The sequence below is a fragment of the Manihot esculenta genome, chromosome 3 (genome assembly GCF_001659605.2).
Source record: "Manihot esculenta cultivar AM560-2 chromosome 3, M.esculenta_v8, whole genome shotgun sequence".
Classification (NCBI taxonomy): domain Eukaryota; kingdom Viridiplantae; phylum Streptophyta; class Magnoliopsida; order Malpighiales; family Euphorbiaceae; genus Manihot; species Manihot esculenta.
Window position 1 is genome coordinate 25232239 of NC_035163.2, and position 26596 is coordinate 25258834.

At 35.9% G+C, this 26596-nt stretch overlaps 5 protein-coding genes and 2 pseudogenes across 12 annotated transcripts; 4 read left to right on the forward strand and 3 right to left on the reverse strand.

Annotated features, from left to right (window-relative positions):
• The first annotated feature begins 664 nt into the window (after nucleotides 1-664).
• LOC122721190 (protein MOS2-like) lies at nucleotides 665-4821 on the forward strand. Its single transcript, XM_021751363.2, has 2 exons — nucleotides 665-2167; nucleotides 4180-4821. The coding sequence occupies exon 1, from the start codon at nucleotides 746-748 to the stop codon at nucleotides 2132-2134; it is 1389 nt and encodes a 462-aa protein (XP_021607055.1). The 5' UTR covers nucleotides 665-745; the 3' UTR covers nucleotides 2135-2167; nucleotides 4180-4821.
• Nucleotides 4822-5157: 336 nt separating this feature from the next.
• LOC110611622 lies at nucleotides 5158-6214 on the reverse strand (annotated as a pseudogene).
• Nucleotides 6215-7884: 1670 nt separating this feature from the next.
• Nucleotides 7885-11814, forward strand: LOC110611168 (protein MOS2). 5 transcript variants are annotated; one of them, XR_002487324.2, is made up of 3 exons: nucleotides 7885-9395; nucleotides 11023-11156; nucleotides 11366-11814. XR_002487324.2 is itself a non-coding variant. In XM_021751326.2 (2 exons), exon 1 carries the CDS (start codon nucleotides 7962-7964, stop codon nucleotides 9360-9362), a length of 1401 nt encoding a protein of 466 aa, XP_021607018.1. In that variant the 5' UTR covers nucleotides 7885-7961; the 3' UTR covers nucleotides 9363-9395; nucleotides 11366-11814. The 5 variants fall into 5 exon arrangements, 4 of the variants coding, with proteins under 4 accessions (XP_021607018.1, XP_021607015.1, XP_021607016.1 ...); XM_021751326.2 differs by lacking the exon at nucleotides 11023-11156; XM_021751323.2 differs by having other exon boundaries at nucleotides 11023-11371.
• A 254-nt stretch (nucleotides 11815-12068) lies between these two features.
• Nucleotides 12069-13647, reverse strand: LOC110611170 (protein LHCP TRANSLOCATION DEFECT). The gene is made up of 2 exons (XM_021751327.2): nucleotides 13249-13647; nucleotides 12069-12478 (listed from the first exon to the last, which is right to left on the reverse strand). Exons 1-2 carry the CDS (start codon nucleotides 13510-13512, stop codon nucleotides 12224-12226), a joined length of 519 nt encoding a protein of 172 aa, XP_021607019.1. The 5' UTR covers nucleotides 13513-13647; the 3' UTR covers nucleotides 12069-12223.
• On the forward strand, nucleotides 13544-15433 carry LOC122723302 (annotated as a pseudogene).
• A 775-nt stretch (nucleotides 15434-16208) lies between these two features.
• On the reverse strand, nucleotides 16209-18621 carry LOC110610281. Of its 2 annotated transcripts, none has more exons than XM_021750133.2 (2): nucleotides 18289-18621; nucleotides 16209-17475 (listed from the first exon to the last, which is right to left on the reverse strand). In XM_021750133.2, the coding sequence occupies exon 2, from the start codon at nucleotides 17355-17357 to the stop codon at nucleotides 16872-16874; it is 486 nt and encodes a 161-aa protein (XP_021605825.1). In that variant the 5' UTR covers nucleotides 17358-17475; nucleotides 18289-18621; the 3' UTR covers nucleotides 16209-16871. The 2 variants fall into 2 exon arrangements, with proteins under 2 accessions (XP_021605825.1, XP_043810437.1); XM_043954502.1 differs by having other exon boundaries at nucleotides 18474-18490.
• A 613-nt stretch (nucleotides 18622-19234) lies between these two features.
• On the forward strand, nucleotides 19235-26304 carry LOC110610251 (microtubule-associated protein TORTIFOLIA1). 3 transcript variants are annotated; one of them, XM_043955303.1, is made up of 7 exons: nucleotides 20180-20300; nucleotides 20389-21824; nucleotides 22139-22333; nucleotides 23255-23360; nucleotides 23455-24086; nucleotides 24163-25035; nucleotides 25958-26304. In XM_043955303.1, exons 2-7 carry the CDS (start codon nucleotides 21123-21125, stop codon nucleotides 26153-26155), a joined length of 2706 nt encoding a protein of 901 aa, XP_043811238.1. In that variant the 5' UTR covers nucleotides 20180-20300; nucleotides 20389-21122; the 3' UTR covers nucleotides 26156-26304. The 3 variants fall into 3 exon arrangements, with proteins under 3 accessions (XP_021605781.1, XP_021605782.1, XP_043811238.1); XM_021750089.2 differs by lacking the exon at nucleotides 20389-21824 and having other exon boundaries at nucleotides 19235-20300; XM_021750090.2 differs by having other exon boundaries at nucleotides 20158-21824.
• The last annotated feature ends 292 nt before the right edge of the window (nucleotides 26305-26596 follow it).

Genomic DNA, 26596 nt, shown 5'->3' on the forward strand with positions numbered 1-26596 from the left:
TAATTGAAATTATAAATATTTTTTGAAAATTTTGAAATTATAAATATTAAAATATTTAATAAATAAAAATTTAAAAATAAAAGTGTTAAAAATTTAATTAAATGAAATATTATATAAAAAAATTAATAAAAATTTAAGTATGTTTTCAAATAAAAAATAAAAAATTTAAATATTTAAATTATAGTATATTAGTATTGATTATAGAGAAATTTAAGTATTTAAGTGTATATTTTTAAAAATATATAAATTGATTTATTAATTATGTTAAAATTTAAAAATTTGAATATATTTTATATTATTTAAAAAAATAATAAAAATATTATTATATTTTTAACAGTTAAAATAAATAAAAAATTTTTTAATTTAAATAAATAAATTATAAATAAATTTAAGTGTTAGAGTTTTAAAAATATAAAAATCATTTCGTATTTATATTAAAATTTATGAGTTACAATATAATTTATTATAAATTAAATAAAATTATAATTATTAATTTATATATTATTATAATTTAAAAAAATAAGTGAATAATAAGTATAGAATAATAAAGAAAATAAAAGGTGAATAAAATTTATTGGATGGAGTGAATATAATATAAACACAGGGTTAGAATCGTAAATTTCTCAAGACGTTTGGCCTAAATAGTCGTATAAACAAAAGGGGGGAGGTTCATAGAATTGCAGCAGCGGCGTGGAGGAAGACCAAAGCGTCGGTGTTGCAATTTTCATCCAAAATTCTAGAGGCAATGAAACTCTCCTTCTCAATCCCTAAATCGGTCGCCAAATCCACATCTAAACCTAAACCTTCCTCTGAATCCAATACTGTTAGCCAAAACAGTGGCGCTGTAAAAGAATATGTCACTGAATTTGATCCCTCAAAAACCCTACCCAGTTCCAATCGGAATCTCATCATCCCCCCTAAAGAGAACGAATGGAGGCCTCACAAGCGTATGAAGAACCTCGACCTCCTTCCCACACTCAAATCCGACAACGAAGGCCTTCGCTTCGAGATCGCCACCGATGGCCACGGCGAGGACGATAAGAGTATGTCCTACGGTCTCAATATACGGCAGCAAAGCAGCACTGATGGGGACAATGGCGATGGTGACGAAGGAGTCAAATCTTACCAGAAAGTCGAAACTACTGAGAATTTGTTGTTGGAGAAGTTGAAGTACGATCTCCAGCGGTTGCCTGAGGATCGAGGATTTGAGGAGTTTAAGGATGTACCGGTGGAAGGCTTTGGCGCGGCTTTACTGGCTGGCTATGGTTGGCATGAAGGCAGAGGTATCGGAAGAAATGCTAAGGAAGATGTTAAAGTCAAGCAATACCACAAGAGGACTGATAAAGAAGGTTTGGGTTTTGTTCCTCCTGCTTCTAATACTACTAGTACTAGTGTTAAGGATAGAGACGGGCAAAACGAGAGGAAAAGAGAAAGAGTTAAGGACGGACATGGTGATGGTTTCTTTGTTGGTAAAGATGTCAGAGTTATTGCCGGTGGAAAAGGCATTTTGGGTTCAAAGGGTAGAATTTCAAAGAGACTAGATGATGCTAAGCTTTCAGAAACAACGGAGGAACTAAAACTGCGTGTTTCTGATATCGCTGATTTGGGCTCTAAGGAAGAAGAGAAGTGCTTAAGGAAGTTGAAAACGTTACAAATAGAAGGAAAGCAATCAAAGGATAGGGACAGTGAAAAGCGCATTATTGAACCAATTAGAGAAAGCAGAGAAAGTATGAGGAGAGACAGTGGTCAAGAGAAGGATGACAGAAAGCGATGGCTCAGAAATCATATTCGGGTCAGAATTATAAGCAAGGACTTGAAAGGAGGCAGATTTTATTTGAAGAAGGGGGAGGTGGTAGATGTGGTTGGGCCATATGTATGTGATATATCGATGGATGAGACTAAGGAATTGGTACAGGGAATAGATCAGGATCTTCTTGAGACTGCTTTACCACGGCGTGGGGGTCCTGTCCTTGTTCTCTACGGGAGGCACAAGGGAGTATATGGGAAATTGGTTCAGAGGGATTTGGACCAAGAGACTGGGGTTGTGCAAGATTCTGATTCTCAAGAATTGCTCAATGTCAAACTTGAACAAATTGCAGAGTATCTTGGAGATCCCAGCTACATTGGATATTGATGCTCCTGCATCTCCAGTCCATGCTGCCAATAGGTACTTTGGGATACTTCGCTTGATTGCCTTTTTTGATATATAGTTCGCTTCACTCTTTCTACACTCATTAAGGAATTTAGTTTTTGTCATGTTGTTGTTCTGTCATTGCTTATTTGATATTATATGAAATTGAACTTCTGTCTATCCATAAACCAGTTCTTGCATTCGATTATGTCTGAGTATTTAGCTTCTTTTAGCTTGAATCATCGTTTATATATTTTATTGAACTGCTCATACTGTCATGTTTGACCTTAAAGAGCTATTAGTGTGGAAATGGAATGAAAACTTCATCACATGTCGAATGAGCCACTTATTAGGCATGATTGCGGTCTCATTGTATATATAAGAGGTAATTAGTTGTGCAAATCCAACAGACCTGAGAGTTTCCTTGTTTGTTTGCTACTAGGTTTTGTCTTCAGCTCTTCTTTTTGTAATGCCATCTAAATATTCCCATAGTACATCTCTATGTATATATTCTTGGCCTCCCTGTATCTTAAGTAAAGGATTTCAATGTCCAACTTTATGATTTCTTGCAAAGATGATATAGTCTGGTCCCATCAGACATTGTCTAATCATGAATCAAGTTTTCGTGTGTAGTAAACTTTTAGAAAGAGTTTTTGGTTGACTTTTCTTTAGTGCTGTTAAATCATTATCAGTTGTGCAAATACTTAAAATAAAAATCCAGATATTCTGAGTTTTTTCTTTTTGTTTCTTACCTTATCTTTTTTTTTTCCCCATGGGATCTTAGGTATCTTGATGTGGATTACATGTATTATGCATTTACATAACAAAAGTAAGTTTGATGAATATTCTATTTTAGGTGGCTTGTTCTCATGCAGGCAAAAAAGAGGTTATGCATTAGAAGTTGTAATTGTAACTTGAATATAGATTTTGGCCAAGTCCACAAAACTGGGTGAAAAAAATACTGAGGCCTTTCCACTGTTGGTTTCAGAGGAGCTGAACTCAGCTATGATTGAGATTAAATAGAAGAGCGGATGGCATAAAGTAGATGTGTCTAGCATCATTTTGGAACTCCAAGGGATCACTTGCGCCAGTTTTTTGGACACCATATCTCAGAAATGGATGCATTCACATAAATGTTGATTAGATTTCTAGCTGAATTTTTGTTCCGTTTATCTAGAAAAAGTAGAGGCGTTTAGTTAGCTAGAGGTGATTTGTATGCTTAAATATGAAGAGAAAAGAGAAACGGGTGAGGGAGATTTAGGACCAACTGACCAAGTAGTTTGGTGATTGCGTGCAACTTTATTTACTGTACAACTGCAGCATAATCTTCATCAATATCAACTATTGCCTTTTGCAGACAGTAGTTATGCACTCATTAAAACTTTAACCTGACTTTGCTTAATTAAGTGCAACACCAGTTTGTTTGAGAAATTCCTATTGATGAATATCTTGATTATTTATTCAAACGATGAATTGTTCTTTGATAATTAATTGGGATTGTCGCTAATTTCCTTTCAGAATCAAACAACGATGAAATCTTTTTTTTTCCCACTCCTTAACTCTCACTGGAGCTTGGTGTAGTGCAATTATACCTAGAATCTAGAATCTAGTTATAAATGTGAATAGTGAATATGTAGATCAGCCATTAGGCATTAATTAACATGCCTTAAATTAGAACCTTGGCAATATGCTAACATGACAAATACCTTGGAAAATATACAACCTTTTCCTATCAACTGCTTAAACTGTTCAACGTGCATACAAGTTGGGGAGAACAAAATCCTTGATGCATATGGCGTGAGTCTTTTGTCAAGGGGTTGCTATTTGTCAACTATATGCAATTGCTGTAGTGATTTTTGGGAAGTTCTAGGCATGGGCTTATGATTTATATTCGCTGTCTTTACATGTTTTAGCACCTTTTTTTACTCTACTTCATTGTAATCTTAGATTGCTACATTCTTCATTCTTTTTTTCCTTCCCTTAATATTTTTGCTGCCTTTATGATTTTGTTGCTATATTCCCTCATACTACTTTTTTCGGGATACAAGATGATTCTGACTTTGAGGACTTGAATGAGGGTCCTGCCAAAGACGGAGTGGACAGGAAGGAAGTTGAAGGTGGTGTTGACCTGGGAGATAACCCAGATAATGCAGGAACTCCAGATGAAAAACTCCCACCAGAAGGTGACATGCTTCCAATCTCAAGTTCATCTCCAAGCTCTAAAACTTTGACACCAAGGTCGAGTTCGGCATCTGTAGCATTTGTCTCGGTTAAAAGACCTGCACCCTCAACAGCAGCATTCATCTCAGTTAAAAGACCGGTAACCTCAACTTCTAGTACAACGGGTACAAGTCTTCATTCTGCAGAATCTGAAATGGACAGTGGCAACAAAGAGGAATCATTTTTCAATTTGCTCGCTGGGGGAAGCCTTAAAGATAGTCTATTCTAAATTTCTGATGTTTAGATCAATCAAATGGGGTAATTCCTTTGATTAAAAAGATGTTTTTCACACATGCCAAATATTGGTTTAGATTCATTAAGAGGAGATTTCATCATCTACTTGTACATATGAGGTTAAAGAGGAGTTGTTCTTTGTGCTTGAGTGAGCGTATCAGGATGCAGAACAAAATGAAAATACAACTTAAATATGAAAAATAATTGGTACAAATATGCCACTTGTTAGTTTTTCATTGGCTTCTTTTAAAAACCTCTTTCACATAGGTAAATAGAAATAATGTAAATTTATAATTTAATTTCTGATTATTGTCATTATTAACAATTCAGTTCCTGTATTTTTAGAAATTTATTAAAACGTGTTAACAAATCGATCCCGTTAACAAATTGTTCATTTCATTCACTATTAGCTTCTTTTCTGTTAAAATAGGAGAAATAATATTTTGAAAATTTAATTTTACCCTTTGGCCTTCCTGCGTTTATTGAAGAACCCACCATCCACACCTTCCGGCTACCTTTCATAAATTACATTTCATAAATTAAAGAACATCCCATTCAATCTCAACCGCACATGAAGATTGTAAATTATAATTGATAGAAGCAAAGATCCCTTTCACCACCCCGACATCGTTGCCCCCCTGCAAATTTTAGTTCAATTATTACAAGCATGCCTGCGCTGAGACATCCTTCGATTTTTTTTTTTTATAATTAATTTTAACTGATGCTGAAGTCGAGATCTGTGAAGACGACTCCGAATTTTTCCTATAAATTTTTTTCTTTAATTACTATTCCACAGCCGCCTTAAAAACTCGCCCTCTTCAACGACGTAATGGTGATGGAAGACCCCAACGGCGATGATCCAACTTCAATTTCAAACGAATCGTATCGTCGAAATAATTCAACCACGAAAAGTCTTGATATAAATACCACGAAATCTTTACCCGCGCACTGTTTGTTTCCCACCGTTGAATGCTCTGTCTCTGGTCCGTTTGACCACAGCACGTGCTTCAATAACTTTTCTCCGTCGCCGACGAATCGATCCAGAACGTACTCATCGGGTCTGTCGAATATTTTCGGATCTCTCGTCGCGAATGGTTGGTACCCGAATATCATTTCAACTTCTTTTACTTCAAAAGCTGCGTCGTGACTCTCGATGACCAAATCACGCTTTGCTTTCCCGTACTGTGCTGGTACCGGCGGTTCGATACGGAATGCTTCGTACACAGCGGATTTCATTAGTGGCATCTGTTCCAGAGCAGCCATCGTGATCTGTCCTCCGTTGGATTTAAGGACTGATCTGATCTCTTAGGCTAATTGGGTATGAAGCTTCACTCCTGCATGACCGATCCACTTGAGTATGTTCGGGAAAAAGATCTTAAGGCTTCCGAAGGTGTTAAAGCATGTGGCAAAAAGGATATTGTGACGAGCTTCTTCTCGCGAGAGACCCATCTTCTCAGCCTCGTCAAGGAGGGATCCGGCGGAGGAGTAGAAGTAATCGTAGAGTCGCTGGTAATCTTTTTTTACTAGCTGAGGAGGTAGCCGGAAGGTGTGGATGGTGGGTTCTTCAATAAACGCAGGAAGGCCAAAGGCTAAAATTGAATTTTCAAAATATTCTCTCTCCTTTTCATCTTAGTTTTTAATGGAAAAGAGAGAGTAACAGTGGATGATGAAAGGAACGATTTGTTGAAGACTAAATTGTAAACTTCCCTAAGAATAAATGGGCAATAGAGTTTGAAATTACAATCTCTACAATATGAAAATTTTGTTTATGATTTTTTTTTACCAATGTAATCTAAAATATCAAAAAAAGAAAAGATATATTATATTATTATATTTTTTTAATTAATAAAATAAAGAATGTCAGACAATTGCATATGCGAGAATCGCATATAGATTTGATAATGAAAATTTTAGAAAATAAAAATTAATTTAATTTATTATATGATAGGTTTTTTTTTAAAAAAAAAATAAAAATTGGAGATTAGTAGAGTAGAATCTAAACACTTAACACCAAATTAAGCAGGTGAGTATTTATATGATAGGTTTATAATACAATTCTTTCCGTTATATAATAATTTTTATTTATTTTATTTTTTTATAAGAAATATAACTTTTTTTATTATTTTTTTAATTATATCTTTTTAAATATATTAAAATTTATTAAATATTAAAATAATTTTTTAAAAATTTAAAAAATAAAATAAAATTAAAAATAAATTATACTTTATTTTTTTAATTTTAATATAATTAATAAATTAATTTCTATATTTTTAAAATCAAATATTTAAATTGTATATTTAAAATCAAATATTTAAATTTTTATACAATCATTTAGTTTGTCAATCGGTTAAAGGGAGAATAAAATGAATAAGCGTTACAAATATTTAAAATACTATTGTGAAAAATTATTAGATGATAATTTTATATCGTATAAAATATATTTTAATTTTTAAATTTTAACGTGATTGACAGATTCATTCTTTTATTTTTAAAATTAAATTCTTAAATTTCTCTATATTTAATCTATTTAAAATTACAACGGTTTCATCTATTATAGAATAATTAAACTTTTTTAAAAGTATACTTTCTCTCTAAAATATTCTTTATAAAATTTTATAATCTATTTAAAATTTATTTGGTACTACTTAAAAATAGTTAAAATAGTAAATATTTTTTAAAAATTTTAAAATTATAAGTATTGAAATATTTTAATAAATAAAAATTAAAAATAGAAGTATTAAAAATTAATTGAATGAGATATTATATATAAAACTTAATAGAAATTTAAGTATTTTTTTAAATAAAAAATAAAAAATAAAAATGTTTAAATTATAGCTGATGAGATAAACTAATTATAGAAGAATGTAAGTGTATGTTTTTAAAAATATAGAAACAAATCTATTAATTATAATAAAATTTAAAGGATTAAATATATTTTATCTATTTAAAAAGATAATAAAAAGTTTTTTTTTATAATTTTAACAATTAAAATAGATAAAAAAATTTCTAATTTGAATAGACCGATTATAAATAAATTTAGTTATTCAGTTTTAAAAATATAAATATTAATTTATTAATTATATTAAAATTTATAAATTAAAATATAATTTATTTTAAATTAAATAGAGTTATAATTATTAATTTACATATTATTATAATTTTTAAAAAATAAGTGAATAATAATTGTAGGATAATAAAAAAATTATTGGATGGAGTGAATATAATATAAACAGAGGGTTAGAATCGTAAATTTCTCAAGACGTTTGGCCTAAATAGTCATATAAACAAAAAGGGGGAGGTTCATAGAATTGCAGCAGCGGCGTGGAGGAAGACCAAAGCGTCGGTGTTGCAATTTTCATCCAAAATTCTAGAGGCAATGAAGCTCTCCTTCTCAATCCCTAAATCGGCCGCCAAATCCACATCTAAACCTAAACCTTCCTCTGAATCCAATACTGTTAGCCAAAACAGTGGCGCTGTAAAAGAATATGTCACTGAATTTGATCCCTCAAAAACCCTACCCAGTTCCAATCGGAATCTCATCATCCCCCCTAAAGAGAACGAATGGACGCCTCACAAGCGTATGAAGAACCTCGACCTCCTTCCCACTCTCAAATCCGACAACGAAGGCCTTCGCTTCGAGATCGCCACCGATGGCCACGGCGAGGACGATAAGAGTATGTCCTACGGTCTCAATATACGGCAGCAAAGCAGCACTGACGGGGACAGTGGCGATGGTGACGAAGGAGTCAAATCTTACCAGAAAGTCGAAACTACTGAGAATTTGTTGTTGGAGAAGTTGAAGTACGATCTCCAGCGGTTGCCTGAGGATCGAGGATTTGAGGAGTTTAAGGATGTACCGGTGGAAGGGTTTGGCGCGGCTTTACTGGCTGGCTATGGTTGGCATGAAGGCAGAGGTATCGGAAGAAATGCTAAGGAAGATGTTAAAGTCAAGCAATACCACAAAAGGACTGATAAAGAAGGTTTGGGTTTTGTTCCTCCTGCTTCTAATGCTACTAGTACTAGTGTTAAGGATAGAGACGGGCAAGACGAGAGGAAAAGAGAAAGAGTTAAGGACGGACATAGTGATGGTTTCTTTGTTGGTAAAGATGTCAGGGTTATTGCCGGTGGAAAAGGCATTTTGGGTTCAAAGGGTAGAATTTCAAAGAGACTAGATGATGGTCGGGTTGTTGTCAAACTTTCAGAAACAACGGAGGAACTAAAACTGCGTGTTTCTGATATTGCTGATTTGGGCTCTAAGGAAGAAGAGAAGTGCTTAATGAAGTTAAAAACGTTACAGATAGAAGGAAAGCAATCAAAGGATAGGGACAATGGAAAGCGCATTATTGAACCAACTAGAGAAAGCGGAGAAAGTATGAGGAGAGACAGCGGTCAAGCGAAGGATGACAGAAAGCGATGGCTCAGCAATCACATTCGGGTCAGAATTATAAGCAAGGACCTGAAAGGAGGCAGATTTTATTTGAAGAAGGGGGAGGTGGTAGATGTGGTTGGACCTTATGTATGTGATATATCGATTGATGAGACTAAGGAATTGGTACAGGGAATAGATCAGGATCTTCTTGAGACTGCTTTACCACGGCGTGGGGGTCCTGTCCTTGTTCTCTACGGGAGGCACAAGGGAGTATATGGGAAATTGGTTCAGAGGGATTTGGACCAAGAGACTGGGATTGTGCAAGATTCTGATACTCAAGAATTGCTCAATGTCAAACTTGAACAAATTGCAGAGTATGTTGGAGATCCCAGCTACATTGGATATTGATGCTCCTGCATCTCCAGTCCATGCTGCCAATAGGTACTTTGGGATACTTCGCTTGATTGCCTTTTTTGATATATAGTTAGCTTCACACTTTCTACACTCATTAAGGAATTTAGTTTTTGTCATGTTGTTGTTCTGTCATTACTTATTTGATATTATATGAAATGGACTTCTGTCTTTCCATAAACCAGTTCTTGCATTCGATTATGTCCGAGTATTTAGCTTATTTTAGCTTGAAGCATCGTTTATATATTTAATTGAGCTGCTCATACTGTCGTGTTTGACCTTAAAGAGCGATTAGTGTGGAAATGGAATGAAAACTTCATCACATGTCGAATGAGCCGCTTATTAGGCATGCTCGTGGTACTCATTGTATATATAAGAGGTAATTAGTTGTGCAAATCCAACAGACCTGAGAGTTTCCTTGTTTGTTTGCTACTAGGTTTTGTCCTCAGCTGTTCTTTTTGTAAAGCCATCTAAATATTCCCATAGTACATCTCTAGGTTGGTATTCTTGGCCTCCCTGAATCTTAAGTAAATGATTTCAACATCCAACTTTATGATTTCTTGCAAAGATGATATAGTCTGGCCCCATCAGACATTCTATCTAATCATGAATCAAGTTTTCGTGTGTAGTAAACTTTTAGAAAGAGTTTTTGGTTGACTTTTCTTTAGTGCAGTTAAATCATTATCAGTTGTGCAAATACTTAAAATAAAATTCTAGATATTCTGAGTTTTTTCTTTTTGTTTCTTACCTTATCTTTTTTTCCCCCCATGGGATCTTAGGTATCTTGATGTGGATTACATGTATTATGCATTTACATAACAAAAGTACATTTGATGAATATTCTATTTTAGGTGGCTTGTTCTCATGCAGGCAAAAAAGAAGTTATGCATTAGAAGTTGTAATTGTAACTTGAATATAGATTTTGGTCAAGTCCACAAAACTGGGTGAAAACATACGAGGTCTTTCCACTTTTGGTTTCAGAGGAGCTGAACTCAGCTATGATTGAGATTAAATAGTAAAGCGGACAGCATAAAGTAGGTGTGTCTAGCATCATTTTGGAACTCCAAGGGATAACTTGCTCCAGTTTTTTGGAAACCATATCTCAAAAATGGATGCATTCACATAAATGTTGTTGATTAGATTTCTAGCTGATTTTTTTTTTCTGTTTATCTAGAAAAAGTAGAGGTGTTTAGTTAGCTGGAGGTGATTTGTGTGCTTAAATATGAAGAGAAAAGAGATACGGGTGAGGGACATTTAGGACCAACTGACCAAGTAGTTTGGTGATTGCGTGCAACTTTATTTACTGTACAACTGCAGCATAATTTTCATCGATATCAACTATTGCCTTTTGTAAACAGTAGTTATGCACTCATTAAAGCCTTAACCTGACTTTGCTTAATTAAGTGCAACACCAATTTGTTTGAGAAATTCCTATTGCTGAATATTTTGATTATTTGTTCAAACGGGAATTGTTCTTTGATAATTAATTGGGATTGTCGCTAATTTCCTTTCAGAATCAAACAACGATGAAATCTTTTTTTTTCCCACTCCGTAACTCTCATTGGAGCTTGGTGTAGTGCAATTATACCTAGAATCTAGAATCTAGTTATAAATGTGATTTGTAAGTTAAAGTATGTTTTGACATTATTTTTTCCAGATATATTTGAGGAGACCTGGACCATGGCATTTGTAGAGAAAACACAACAGCTTACTTGGTATACTTGGGATGAATCCCCAACAACCTACAAGTCTCAAAGTGATGTCTGGAAGGTCTGCTGGATGCAATAATATGTATGTTACAATTCCTGATGTTTTGCTGACCTAAAATTGAGCTTAACTCCTTTACAAGCATGGTTGATTCTTTGAAGAATTTTGTGGATCTTTATTTCTAACTGAAAGTGAACTTATGTGCATGATATCCTTCCTTTGTATTGTATATGGAGCTACGGATACTGAATTTGTTGTTAAAAATATTTGCCACAATTTATGATGCCTTTCAGCTGGTACCGATGATCTTCCTCTAGCATGATCTATCAGATAACACCCTGCTCGCATGATTCAAATATGGTTACGAAGGGGGTTGTCATCATCGTTGAAGTTGAAGTGCTTGTCTGTCTTTTCTCTAGCGCTTCCAACATCAACTCCCCTGTAGGCAGTAGTCATGTTTAATGATGAAGATATGTAGTCAGTTCTTCAACTGTGAAAGGAATAACTTCAGGAGGCTGGCTGTGGAACCTGTGATGAGCCTGCTGATTGCAGTCTTGTTCTGTTGATGTAACTGTGAAAGCAGACATAGAATCCATTCTTTGGCGTTTGTTACATGCCCAGGAATTTTATGGGTAGTTAAAGTAACGTGCAATGGGGGTGAAAATTTACTTAACATTATAATCCAAATAACCTTGTATGATTTGCTCGCACTTGAATTCTATCCTAAAACTAACTTCTTTTCTATGAATATTGGATGAGATGATGCACTGGAGAGCATAAACTGTATGCCTCATCCAAGTCGTTAAAGAATTGTGCATTATCAGCGTAATTGGCGAAACCAGTATACTCTTCGTATGTGTCTTAATTATCATTTGGATTTGTATTTGAATATTGAATATTTCATAAACACTTCTCAAATGACGTGGACGGGCTCGTACAGTTAAAGTAGTGAATGCCGAGTAAAACTCATTGAATTAATTATCGAGGCAACGCTGCTAAAGTTAAACTAAAAGCTCCTTTGATATCGTCTACCCGCTCTTGCATTATGCACAGACTTAATGACTAAATGCGCCAACTTGCAGATTATAGCATGAGAAGCAACAACTACTAAGCATGATACAAGCTAATGGATTGGTAAATTTATCTAAACATCATGCCTTTTGAACTGAGAACCCAATGATGAATTCCCTGATTTCTTCATTGGCTCTATCAAGTGCAGTCCGTCCATCTGCATCCTTGACTGTGTAACTTGCTCCAGCTCTTAACAACTCTTCAATTTTGGGCTTGTCACCTTCTGAAGCAGCCAACATCAACAAGATGTCTACTGGATGGATATTTAGACTTAGAAGAGCCTCCATCTTGTCATATGAACCTTCAACAGCAAGCATCCCCATGTAGTTGAAATACTGCAAAATTATGCATTTATCAATTTTTCCAGTCAAATGCTTGGAAGCTTTGTTTCACCTCTAACTAAAAATGTGGTGAACGTTATCTAGGCAATTTAATGTGCATCCCAGAAATGTTACGAGAAAGTGTCAAATGTTCCCAGCCCTGGTTAGCTCTTTTCTTTTCATCTACAAAAAATGCAACTTGACCAAGCTAAATTTTTTTGTTCCAATATCTGCTGACGAAATTAAGCTCTTTTGTCTCATCAAGTAAATGCATTTAGTATATGTTGTTGGGAGCACACTGATTAAGCCATAACCTATTCTGTGCATCCTTTATTTTTCACAACGTCTTCATTTATTGATGAAGGGATTAAGCTTCTATTATCCTCTTCTCAAATAACAAAAGAGAGATAGGGCTTCTGAACTCCAATTAAGCAATATCCCGCCTAAAGCCAGTGTACAAAGCTTAGAATGTGTACTGCATTTTCCAACAAAGTGTTGAAACAAGAAATGACCATGGATGAGCAGTGAGCATTTTGTGCAAGTTTTTATCAATATTACAAGTAAAGATGTCTAAGCCAGTCTTCAGGAACAATCCCCTGTCCTGAATCCTTAGATCCCTTAGGCAATTGAAAACTAGATGGAATCCACCGTCAGGTGAAAGAGTTGAAGAACATGGAATATCAGAAAGCTTTTTCCAATCCCAAAATACAATCAACAAAGAAGCAAACAACAAATGTAAAACCAGAGCCAAAGCATAAAATTTGAGAGAGAGAAAGAGAGAGGACCTGCTCAACATCATCTCTATCAAAGTCATCACGGGATTGACTGCCATAAATGCCAGCTCCTTCAGCATCAACGCCATTCTTACCAAACTTGAACCAACACTTTACTCTTGACCCATTGGAGGGACCAATTCTGCAGGGTCTCACCCAACTGCCCTTATTTTGCATGCCCAGAAACTTAGAACTCAATTTGGGCAATAAAGATGGAGGCTTTTGAGGTTTGGAAGCGAAGAGTAGACGAGTTGCACATGATGGTACTGAAGCCATTACTCTTTTTTTCTAATTACTAACCAAGATCATGGAACTGATATTATCGCTTGGCTGGCTTCTATCCACTCAGCGTTTTTCCTGCGGAAGCGTAACAGGGGTAGAAAGGATAAGGTGTGCCCAGTTCCACATAATTGAGGTACTTGATTCATATAAATTCAAGATCAACTATTCATGTAAGAAATATTTTTGGAATTTTATTAAATATTTTTAAAAAATTAATATATTTAAAATAGATTTAATTAAAAAATTAATAAAAATATTATATTTTTTAATATATGTGAAAAATAAAATAAATAAAAAAATTATAGGAGGTTATCTAATTGTGGCTAGCATATTTTTTTAATGAAAATTACTTACAAAATTACAAAGGGCTGACCCTGACTGGCAGCTTGCTGTTTCTATGGTTAACGAACTTAGCATATAACTCATTAAAGTAATTTTTTTTGTTAATAATAATAATAATAAATAAATAACTTATATTCTCTCCATTCTTAAAATTAAATAATAAATTTTATATGAGAGGAAAATAAATTTTATTTTGTGAGAGAGTAATTAATATAATTTGCATAAACTAAAATAATGCTATTACCAAATTGCTTTGTATCCTGATTAAAATATGTAAATTATATTTTAATTTTTAAATTTTAACGTAATTAATAAATTAATTTATATATTTTTAAAATTAAACACTTAAATTTATATATTTTTATTTTATTTAAATCGAAATTCTTTCATCACGTCATCTGTTAGAAAGAAAAAAACCAAAAAATTTAAATTTTATAAACAATATTGTTATACATGCTTATATATTTCATGGTGGGTTTCTATTTTTTTCTTTTGCTAAATAAAGTTGTGTCATAATACAGATGCAAATCTTCGTTAAAGACCCTTATTGAAAAAACCATCACTCTTGAAGTCGAGAGCATCGACAATGTTAAAGTCAAAATCCAGAACAAAGAAGGAATCCCATCAGACCAACAACGTCTATCTTCGCCGGAAAGCAACTTGAGGACGACCATACCTTGGCTGATTACAACATCTAAAAGGAGTCGACCCTCCACCTCGTCCTCTGTCTCCGTGGTGGCATGCTTTGTGAAAACCTTGACTGAAAAGACTATTACTCTTCTTGACACTAAGATTCAGGATAAAAAAGAAATTCCCCTAGATTAGCAAAGGCTTATTTTTGCCGAAAAACAGCTAGAGGATGGTCGTACATTAGCTGATTAGAATATTTAGAAGGAATCTACCCTTCACCTCGTGCTTCTTCTACATGGAGGGATGCATATTTTTGTTAAGACCTTGACTGAAAAAACTATTACCCTAGAGGTGGAGGGCAACAACACCATTGATAATGTCAAAGCAAAAATTTAAGATAAGAAAGGTATCCCACCAGACCAGCAAAGGCTGATCTTCACCGAGAAGAGCTGGAAGTTACAACATTCAGAAGGAATCCACTCTCCACCTAGTGCTCAGGCTTCATGGAGGAATGCAGATTTTTATCAAGACCTTGACTGGGAAGACCATCGCTTTGGAGGTGGTGAGTAGCGATACAATCGATAATGTGAAGGTGAAGATTCAGCATAAGAAGGGTATTCCTCCAGATCAATAGAGACTTATCTTTGTTGGGAAGCAGTTGGCGGATGGAAGGACTTTTGCTGATTATAACATCCAGAAAGAGTTGACCCTTCACCTTGTCCTGCGTTTGTGTGGTGGATTATGAGTGGTTTCTATATTTCTACTATGAATTTGTTGCTTCATTATGGCTTTGTGAATGAAATTTTACCTGTTTCTGTTCTATTCATTTGTGGCAATTGATACTTAGTGATTATGTTCATGATTTTGCGGTTGGACGATCCTTATCTCGAGCCTTCAAGGCTTTTCTGCGATACTATTACCATGTAAAAGTCTTTTAATTCATATCAGGATTGTTTGTGAAATTTAAAATATTTCTCTTTAAATGTTCATTATATTGCATTTGTCAAATTTTAATTAGTTTACCATTTCATTTACAAGAAATTATGATTTATCATATAGTTATTCTTTTGTCATAAATGTAAATCAAAAGACTACATCAATAATGTGTATTGCGTCAGAATTAAGAAGCTAAGAATGCCTAAACTAGTTTCATCCAGTGGCTAAAGACATATCAGATAAACTGATCCTGCAAAAATCAAGTAAAACAATCACCACCTCTTCATCTTGTAACACAGTTTTGATGGCTCACCCAATTGCGGTAGCTCCTTTACTTCCATTTACTCCTTTTTTGCCAAGCTACTGAACACACAACCAATTGCTGCACAACACCATCAATCATATCTTCCCTGTGAACCCATCACCAATGACATGAAATAGGTAAATGAAAGAAAAGATTTTGATGAATAAGCAAATGTTCCTATGCCTGAAAAGCACTCAAAGTTGATGCACCAAACTAAATCATACACTATCTTCCCTTGCCATTCAAGACATGAAAAGAAAGCAACAGCCTACTGAAATTAGACAAGAAAGAAGTTGTCCCCCTTTCTGACCCTCTCATCATCATTTGACACTAACTGGGGAAGTCAGGTAGGATGTTATGGTCAAAAACCCTTAAAATCAATGCATTATGCAGATATTTCACATAATTCACCTTCTAATGATAATCATAATCATGATCTGAATACGCACCCATTAACATGTGAATCAGAGCCATGAAGTTAAAAGAGGAAAAAGTACGGTGGTTAACATATTAAATGTATGGACAGCAAGCATATGAATACAATGAACATGTCACCATCTGAACTTTTAAATAGAGAAAATCTAATGCTCTTCACTGAGAAAAACACAACATGAGTGAAGAATTCATGTGAACGTAATGAGTATAAGACCAATCAACATATGCCACAGATTTGAAGCAATTTCCCCACCTAGATCAAGATCCCAAACCACTTCTCTTCATTTCCATTTGCAAGCCTCCTTCACCTGAACAAACAGAACATGCATAAATCTAGCAGTAGCACCACATCCACAAAAACCCCTGAAGACATGGCAGCACAGACTCCTGTAGATATAGGCACACGGGGAACTGTTGGGTCCCTCATAATGCAAGAAATCAGGTATTTCAGCCAATTAGAATCAAGCTATCCAGGAAGCTCACAGAAGCCCAAATTTCATACTACTGGAATAGCCTCAACTAGTAGTCATCAATCCAAACCCACTGTTCGATCTGCGCCAACAACCCCGAAAAAGAAAAAGAAAGGAAGCAGCAGGCTTTTACCAAGCATGTGTTCTGTGGTGGAAGTTTCAAACAACAACAGGCGCATAGGAATTTCAGAGTTCAGTTACAGGAACCTGAAATCTGATGTCAAGAACTTGCAAGTTTAGATAATGCTCTCAGATAGCTTGGAGAAACCAAGCTTCTTAAGCTTGCTGGTTATAGGGCTAGCCCATGCCTTATCTGGGTGACCACATTTTATGTCCACAATTTCAACAATGTTAGTTCCTTTCTTTTTGGTTTTCTCCCTAATGGGAGTTCTCTCAATAGATGCGTTCTCAGAGGAGAGCATTGGCATCCGATGAGCACTTCTATTGTAGTTTTTCATCTTCTGAGCAGCCTCAGTGCTTCTATGATTAGAGCTGCTGCTTGCTTCATTTAATGATTTTCTTACTGGTAATCTTCTAGTAGTACTCACACTGCAGGGAACCGAGACGGCAACAGTCTTAGGCTTATCTTGATGAGACACTGATGTCTGTGATGCAGATTTAATGGATTCTAGTTCCCTTGTCATTAGTGCACTGATTGTTCCTGTGGTCCCCACCTTGACGGATCCTCCACCACCCCTGATAGCTTCTAATTTCTGAACCATGTCCACTATCTATTCAGTTTCAGCCAAAAGTCTAAGATCTATTTTTAACAGAGTAGGTCCTTTCCCTCAGAGCTTATATTGTCACCCAGTAAGTTTTAAAGACTGTTAGCAGTAGCACCTGCATACAGGAATACATAGCATCCTTTAAACCACAATACAGATCAAATTTCTTCACATCAGAGCATATCACTGGACAAGAAAAAAAAAAAACTTTCAACAATGAAGCAATCAGAATCTATATGAGCTCAGCATAATTGTCCCAAGGCTTGAAAAATATCTTCCCATGACAGTTATCACTAGATCAGATCCATTGACAACAAGAGGTTCAATGTAGCAATTGGTTCCTTGCAGTCATCTAGTATTAGGCAGTCAGAGGTTTATACAAATTCAAGAAGCTCGGACTGGAGGTGATCAGTTCATCATAAGCTTCTCTTTAGAGCAACAAGAATTGATTAAGTATGCCGAAAACCAATTCAACAGTATAGTTCATGAAAAGGGTAAAATCAATATTGGATCTTGAAACGCTACATTTACATAAAATGCTCGTAGCCTCATGGCAAATTATGTATGACTCTGCAAATAGTTAGCAGAAATCAGAAAATTAAAATTCAAACCCATCAATCATGGGGTCAACTTGATTAGAATCTGGAGATAATAACAAGAATTCAGAAATCAATATCACAAAAATAACACCAAGAAAGTTGCAATAATCGTCAAAAGCATAGTCTTAAGGAACCGAAACATTACATAAACACACCCATCGACTTATAAACATTGAATAAAAAAAGACCGTAAATTTCATGTTATTTTTACATCAATAATCCCAGAAACAAGTTGCCTTGAATAATACAGAAGAACCCACAGTCGATCAGTAATCAAACCACAAAAGAATCAAACGCGGTTAACAAAGATAGAGATTAACAAAGCATACCCACAAGCAAGCAAGCAAGCAACTGAAATTAAATTCTGAGCTGAAGCTAAGTTTTTGAAGGGAATCTGAGGCGAACAGGAAAATGAGACAAAACCCAGAAAACGCTTTTTGGAATCTTTGGTAGCTAAAAGATCCTTAAAAAGGTTTAAGGATTAATCAACAGATGTAATAAGCGATAATGTCACCTTCAAAAAGAGCGATTCTAATAATAATTTGTGAAGGAAATCTCACTCTAGGTTGTCTTTATTTAGACCAGTTTGGAGAGTGGCCAAGTGGTACCAATAAATAATGGAGCAGTGAACGTGACTCGCCGGTTGAAAAAGACCCAGCGACAGTAAACATTGCTCAACTGCTTGGGAGGGTTTCAAGAAAATTTTATTTTGTTAACATTTTTCTGAAAATAAACATTTTTATTAATATATTTTAAAAAAAACTTAACAAGCTATGATAAACCAAGTCAGCAGGCCATCTTTTTACACTTAATTTAAAAATTTAAAATGTTAAATAAAAAAATTTTAAAAAATAGAAAATCGAAGGATTTTACGTTATAAAATAAAATATATATTTTACTGCTAGCATAAATTATCCACAAATTTTGATATAAAAATTTAGTACAGTAAATATTAAATTCAAGTTCGAATTTTTATTAGATGCATTTATGGTGGGCCAACGGGTCCCACTTATATAATTGGCTCCCACAACTCTCGAAGATGAAGATGTTGACTGCTTACCTAGTCATACAAATGAAGGGTCATGATCACTTGATCCCAAGTTCAAACCCAAATGACCCCACATCAAACAATTGAAAATTCTCTCAAAATTCCAAAATTGTCCCTTTCACATATTATGATCTAATCTCTAATTGGTCCAATTCCTAATCACCTGTTTTGCATGAAAGTAAACAAACTTAAACCCTTATTTGATTTTCAAATAAAACAGCCTTTCCGTGCTTTCCCTCACTCTCAGATCTCACCTTTACGCCTTACACCACCATTCTCATCTTGTCTTCTCCTCACCAACGCACAATCAATAAGCTTTGCTTTGGCCTAGCTCTCACTCCATCTCCACTTCATTATCAGAATCCTAAGAGTTCTGCGTCTCTGCTGCAGCGTTTCTGTCTCTTTATTCTCCTTCTCTCAACCTCAAGTTGCACTCAAGTTCCCCACTTTACCCAGATATCTCTCTTGTCTCTGAATTCCCACAAGCATTTTCCTTTCTCTGCAGAAAACGCATTTTTTGTTCTGAATACAATGAGTGCACAAGCTCCCAAATTGGCAAAACCCTCAAAACCCCCAAATCAGAGCCAACCCAACTCAAGATCCTCGTCTCTCTCTACTCACTTAGCCATGGTGGAACTCAAGCAGCGAATTCTCACATCCCTCTCTAAGCTTGCCGACCGTGACACCCATCAGATCGCCCTCGAAGACCTTCACTCCATTATCCAATCTATCTCACCTGAAGTGCTCCCTATGCTCCTCAACTCTCTTTATGACTCCCTTTCTGACTCCTCCAATGCCAAACCATCTGTCAAGAAAGAATCTTTGCATTTGCTTTCTTTGACTTGCCAATCTCATCGGGATTTGACGTTTCCCCACTTGACGAAAATTATTGCCCACATTGTTAAGAGGCTGAAGGATTCTGATTCAAGTGTTAAGGATGCGTGTAGAGATGCCATTGGGGTTTTGTCACGGTTGTATTTGAAGATTGCTGGTGGTGGAGAAGGAGGTGGAGATAGTAATGGCGTGGGATCCATGGTGGGGTTGTTTGTTAGGCCTCTGTTTGAGGCCATGGGGGAGAAGAACAAAGGTGTTCAATCAGGTGCAGCGGCGTGTATGGCGAAAATGGTGGATTGCGCAGCTATGGAAGCGAACAATCCTGACGGCAATGCTGGCTGTGGTAATGTGCCGACTGGGGCGTTCCAGAAGTTGTGTCCAAGGATTTGCAAGTTGTTGAATGGGCAAAATTTCGAGGCTAAAGCTGCTTTATTGGGGGTTGTGACGAGTTTGGCGCAGGTTTGAACAACGTGGTTGTCAGATTCTTTTTTTCTTTTCTTTTGTCAAGATGTGTAACTATTTTTTCTTTTTTCTGAAAATAATGCAGTTGATGCGTATTGTTCTGTGTCTGGTTTATGAGAAGTTGAGGTTCTAATGGTGTAATTGGTGTTGCGTTTGGTGATTTGATTTATAATTTTTCTTTTTTTGGTTGCTTAGAATTTGTAGAGAAACAGATGGAGACTTGGATTTTTAGCATATATTTGATGTGCGTATGTGGTGACGTATGTGGTGAATGATGAATTTTAGGATATGAGTTTGTGGCAGGATTAGTGATGTGGTTGTTTAGTCTGTGGCTTATATTGGTTTTGGTAATGTGGCTTATATTGGTTTTGCATGGAGGTGACAAATTCATATTTTTGATTTAGATAATGGAGAGGAAAGAAATATAAATTTGTTTTGTTATTTAACTTCTATTTGATGAAGCAATTTTTGCAATCTGCATTGTGTCATATTTCTGCTAAATATAGTTGATATCTGTGGTTTATTTGGTTGATAAAGTGAAGAAGAAGAAAATAGCATGATTGGGTTGTGCTTGGAGTATGGTGGTGTTGATGGAGTTGAAGCTTCATATGGTTATTGATAACACAGAGAATTTGGAATATTTCACTATCGCTTCATATTTCTTTCTAGAAACTGACCCTCTAAGATGATCTTTTCTCTCAAATCTCATCTTCTTCCATCTGCAAAACTCTCTTTCCCATCTCTTTCAATCTCCATCTCACTGACTCCTTTTTACTTCTATATCTAAGGTCCATCTCTGTGTCTCTGCACACTAAAAGTATGAGCACACACACACCTAAATCCCCGAAACCAGCTGGACAGACAAACCATTTTTCAATCCCATCTTCCTCTGTATCCCCTTCCCTTTCCTCTCACTTTGCTGATGTTGCACTGAAGCAACAAATTCTGCTTTCTCTTTCTAAGCTTGCTGATCGAGACACTCACCAGCTTGCACTTCAAGACCTCCAATCCATTACCCAGTCCCTGTCCCCAAATGCAGTACCCTTGCTTCTTAGCTCCCTTTATAGTTTCTCATCTGACCCCATGATCAAAGCCATTGTAAAAAGGGATTGTCTCCACTTACTCTCTCTATGCTGTCAAATTCGTTATGACTTAAAATTACCACGTTTGAACAAAATCATTGCCCACATTGTTAAAGTGTTGAAAGATTCTGATCCAAGTGTTAGGAATGCATGTTCTGATGTGGTTGGGGTTTTGTCGGGGTTATATTTGAAGGGAGGAGTAGGGGAGGGTAGAATAGAGTTGTTTGTTAGGCCATTTTTTGAGGCCATGTGGAAGCAGAACAAAAGGGTGCAACTAGGTGCGACTATGTGTTTGGCAAAGACAGTAAAGTGTGCTATGGCTGAAAACCTGCCTGTGAGTGTATTTCAGCAGTTGTGTCCTCGAGTTTGTAAATTGTTAAAGAGGCAGAATTTCCATGCCAAATCCGTGATGTTGGGTGTCGTGGAACATTTGTTGCAGGTTTGGGCAATATGTTTCTTTTATATTGATTTTGGAACTCCTGTTGCAGGTTTGGTTTGACTGATATTTGCATAATTTTCAAAGAGTTGCTTTTACCAGCTAGCTTCCTTTTATTCGTTTGATTGGATTCATTCTCTTAGACAGTTCAAAATTACTTAGATGCTTATTTTATAGTGTTGAACCAATTGGCCGCCGATGCAACCTAAGTAGTTGGGGGTTTATGAAAGGGCAAATGGTATTAAAATATATTTTTATAATCCTTCCCACAAAGAAACAAAATTCTGGATTCCTAAAGAATCATGAAATTGTTTTAGGTGGGGGCAATTGCACCGCAAGGGTTGGAACCATTGCTGCAAAGTATCCATGACTGTCTTGCGAGTACAGACTGGGCAACACGTAAGGCTGCAGCTGATGCTCTAAGTGCCATAGCATTGCATTCAAGCAGCTTAATTGCTGATGAAGCTGCTAATTCCACACTCACACTGCTTGAGGCTTCCCGATTTGACAAGGTAGCTTATTTCATTTTTCTCTATATAAATATGATATTTTTGTGGTTCTATTGATTGCATATGGTCTGAATAATTGTTGCATTTCAGTCAGTTTTCTGGTCAATAAACCTAATCACTGAAGTTTTTATATTGAATGTCACTGCACTTACACATGCCATGTCATTAATCTTGTCTCAGTTTTTATGAGTTGTTCAGTTTGTATTGAAGTTTCTTATGCTTAATATTTTTAGTGGTCCTCAGTAAAGCAAAAGTTACACCTCGTTCTAAGAAATATCTGATGGCAGCAATAGTTAAATTGCACTCTATTTGAAAACTTGGTTCATATGTTGTAAACACATTCCATAATATGTATATCACACAAACAATTTCAGTTTCCTTTTTGTCAATGAAAGGGAACATAAAGTTGACAGTTTTCTCCCAGTTTGCAGAAGCTTGTGCACCTATTAATTCCATTGCAATGAAACTTGTCTATGATAAGGAAAAAAAAAGTAAAAATTATGCGAGTCTGGGTTATTCTATTTTTTCCCCTTTTTTTCTTTTGACTTGGGGTTATTCAAGTTTTTATTAATGGTACAAAGATGGTTGAGAGTTTTACCATGGTAAACGTCAGCTTAACTAAATCCAAATGAAATATGCCTTGAATTATCTTGAATGACAATTGATCTATCCGAGAACAGAGGGTTACTTTTCTAAACTGTTCTACATGCCATCAACGACAACTACATATTATTGTTGTGACTCTCATATGCTGGTTACATGATATTATTGTGTGGTTCTGAAGAATTATAAATTTAGTCTATTGCATAAGGAAAGTGGCTCACACTGAAATATATTGCTTTAGAGGATCAGGATATATAGTTTGTATGGCCTTCTAGTTCCTTTGGGATCATTGCATCAGAATGATCATTATCTGGTTAACAGATAAAGCCTGTCAGAGATAGCATGACAGAGGCATTGCAATTATGGAAGAAGATTGCAGGGAAGGCAGAAGACAGTGTCTTGGATGATCAAAAAACTTCCTCTCGCGGTGAGCATTTCAGCAATACTGTATTGTCTATGTTGAATTGAACTTCAAATATTTAATACATTTTCCCCCCTTTTTCCTTATAATCAATGTTCAGATGGTCATCATCCTGAACAAGCTGAGTTGTCAGATAAGAATCCAAATCCTAGTGGCCAGAAAACAGAATCATTGGCAAGGGATTCATCCAGTGGTTCTTCCCCGACTATGGATTCTGTTTCAAAAAGTAAAGCTGGAAGCATTCCTGAGAAAGCAGTTGTAATATTGAAGAAGAAAGCACCTGCTTTGACAGACAAAGACTTAAATCCAGAATTCTTCCAGAAACTTGAAAGGGGTTCTGGTGATCTGCCTGTAGAAGTTGTTGTTCCTCGTAGATGTATCAATTCCTCAAATTTGAAAAATGAGGAAGAACCAGTGCCAAATGATTCTGAATCAATGGGAAGGTCAAACCGCATGGGAAATAGCCACTCAAATGATGCCCATGGATCTTTCAATTATAAGAATCGTGACATTGAGAGAGGAATTGCTGGAAAAGATTCAAGAACTAGAGCATTTGATGATGATAGGCTTGATGTAAATAACAGGGAATCATCTGGTAGTCGTGCAGGTTTCTCTAAATCTGATGGCCAATCTGAAGGAACCTTCATGAGTAGTAAGGGAAATTGGTTGGCTATCCAGAGGCAGCTATTGCAGTTGGAGAGACAACAGGCTCATCTCATGAATATGCTGCAGGTATGTATAAATATTCACATTAAAGAAATTGATCTCATGTATGCTATTGTTTGCTGATAAGTGCTGCATGTTGTAGGATTTTATGGGTGGTTCTCATGATAGCATGGTAACTTTGGAAAACAGAGTTAGGGGTCTTGAGAGAATAGTTGAAGACATGGCACGGGATTTGTCAATATCATCAGGCCGGAGAGGTGGTAATTTTCCTATAGGTTTTGAGGGATCTTCTAATAGGCCTTTAGGAAAGTATAATGGCTTCTCTGACTACTCCAGTGCCAAGTATAATGTGCGCGTTCCTTTTGGGGAAAGATATACTCAATCTGATGTTACTGCTTCAGGCATGAGAGGAAGGGGGTCTCATTGGAGATCTGATATCTCTGATGTTTGGGATTTTCCAACTTATGGAGCCTCCAAAAATGGGCGGCACTCAAGAAGAGCTCCAAGTAGTGGTTCTCTGGATGTTAGATCACCCAAATCAGAACATGAAAGTGATCAGGTTGGAAGCCGAAGAGCATGGGATAAAGGTACTGGACCTGTTAGGCTTGGTGAGGGGCCTTCTGCTCGAAGCGTATGGCAAGCCTCTAAGGATGAAGCTACCTTGGAAGCTATTCGGGTTGCTGGGGAGGACAATGGATTATCTCGGACTGCAAGAGTAGCCATCCCTGAGCTGACGGCAGAAGCTCTGGAAGATGATAATGTTGGGCAAGAGCGGGATCCTATTTGGACGTCTTGGAGTAATGCAATGGATGCCCTTAAAATGGGTGATGTGGATACAGCTTATGCTGAAGTTGTATCTACTGGGGACGATTTCCTGCTTGTGAAGCTTATGGACAGATCAGGACCTGTGGTTGATCAACTTTCAAATGAGACAGCATATGAGGTCTTGCATGCTGTTGCACAGTTTCTACTGGAGCAGAATTTGTTTGACATCTGTTTGTCTTGGATCCAGCAGGTATGGGTTTTTTCCCCTCAAGCAAACATATGATAAAATAATTTTGTTTATTTTTCCTTATCATGCACATACCCTTAGCTTGTGAAGCCATCACTCACTTGGTAGAATCTTGTGAAGCCATCACTCGGTAGAATCGTTAACATATAACCACATTTTAGTGAATTAAATGAGAGAGATTATTGTCTTTCTTTAAGCCAGATTGTAGCTTTGTGTTGGAGAGGGCAGGGACAGGGCAGGGGAATCTGTGCATCCTTGGGCACTGTGAGCAATAATACACCCAAACGAAGAACGTAGAACTACGTGGTTAGAGCTGGTGTGGCAATACTCTGGAGATTTTATGTATATAAATATACATATTAAATTTTACCTTTATTTTTTGTTAATTTTTTTAACTTTCAAAAGTAATTGAGTAATAGCCTATCTGTTATGCTTAGAATAAGACGGGGCAGTTGTGGGTATGGCAAAACCCGTGCCATACTTTATTTGTTGTCAATACCTGGTTGATCTGGACGAAAGCTGAGGCAGGAAAATAATGCTTCGGAAGATAACTTCACTTTCTAAGCTTAACCAAAAGAATGCAACTTTTTATGTCTTGTCTTTTGCACTACACCTTACTGCTAAACAGGCCGTCAGTTGCATAGATCAATCGCAGATTCTAACATTCTGACCTAGGGGCCTAGTTTTCAGTAAGCGGAAGAGAAATAGAGCTTGGGTTTATTTCAATGGCTGCTTTCAGGAATGGGATAGTTTGGGCTATAGTTCTTTATTTCACATGCTATTTGTGATCCATTATAGAGCTACATCACATGTTAATATATCCCTTTTCCTTTTTTTTTTTTTTCTTTTTTTCTGCGTAAGCAGTTATACATCATAAACTGATTAGAATTGTACTAATTTCATTTGATTGCTTTCTGTTCTTCAGTTGGTAGAAATATTGTTGGAAAATGGACATGATACCCTGGGCATTCCTATGGAATTGAAGAAAGAGCTTCTACTGAATTTACATGAAGCTTCTACAGAAATCGATCCACCTGAAGACTGGGAAGGGGCAGCACCTGATCAACTCTTGATGCAGTTGGCATCAGCCTTGGGAATTGAACTGCAACAGTTTGACAAGTAGTCACTTGACTGCCTGTTGGTGTTATTATGAATTTTGTACAAACCTTTTGACTGGGTGATTAGGTTAAAATACATCTCATTTTTACAGTTAAAATGTAAATGAACAGAAAAGTTTTAAACAAATTTGCAAGCTTGAATTGCGTGCATTAATATTAGGTTTCAGTGAAGATTGGTTTTACATTTTAATCTGGAAACTGGTATCACACCTGTTGGGAGATAATGCAAAAGCTTATACTGCAGGTTGGCTTCTTTTTTAACACCTTACTTTTTCTGATTAAAAGTGAAACTCACTTTTCATTATACTTTCATCACGTCTATGCCTAGGGTTTAATAGTTCTATTTTATAAAATTTAGAGGTTAAATAGTTATATTTTCATAAAAATTAGATATTAAATATTCATCAATTGCGTTACTTGCCAAACCAAAACCAAAAAAATAGGAA

What these genes read in the sequence shown, in the direction of transcription:
- LOC122721190 (XM_021751363.2), top strand. Translation starts at nt 746, where the DNA reads ATGAAACTCTCCTTCTCAATCCCTAAATCGGTCGCCAAATCCACATCT.
- LOC110611168 (XM_021751326.2), top strand. Translation starts at nt 7,962, where the DNA reads ATGAAGCTCTCCTTCTCAATCCCTAAATCGGCCGCCAAATCCACATCT.
- LOC110611170 (XM_021751327.2), bottom strand. Translation starts at nt 13,512, where the DNA reads ATGGCTTCAGTACCATCATGTGCAACTCGTCTACTCTTCGCTTCCAAA. An exon ending in ATAGAGATGATGTTGAGCAG is followed by an intron (nt 12,479 to 13,248) that starts GTCCTCTCTCTT and finishes ATAATTTTGCAG; the next exon opens with TATTTCAACTACATGGGGAT.
- LOC110610281 (XM_021750133.2), bottom strand. Translation starts at nt 17,357, where the DNA reads ATGGTTCAGAAATTAGAAGCTATCAGGGGTGGTGGAGGATCCGTCAAG.
- LOC110610251 (XM_021750089.2), top strand. Translation starts at nt 19,539, where the DNA reads ATGAGTGCACAAGCTCCCAAATTGGCAAAACCCTCAAAACCCCCAAAT. An exon ending in TCAAAAAACTTCCTCTCGCG is followed by an intron (nt 23,361 to 23,454) that starts GTGAGCATTTCA and finishes ATCAATGTTCAG; the next exon opens with ATGGTCATCATCCTGAACAA. An exon ending in GTTTGTCTTGGATCCAGCAG is followed by an intron (nt 25,036 to 25,957) that starts GTATGGGTTTTT and finishes TCTGTTCTTCAG; the next exon opens with TTGGTAGAAATATTGTTGGA.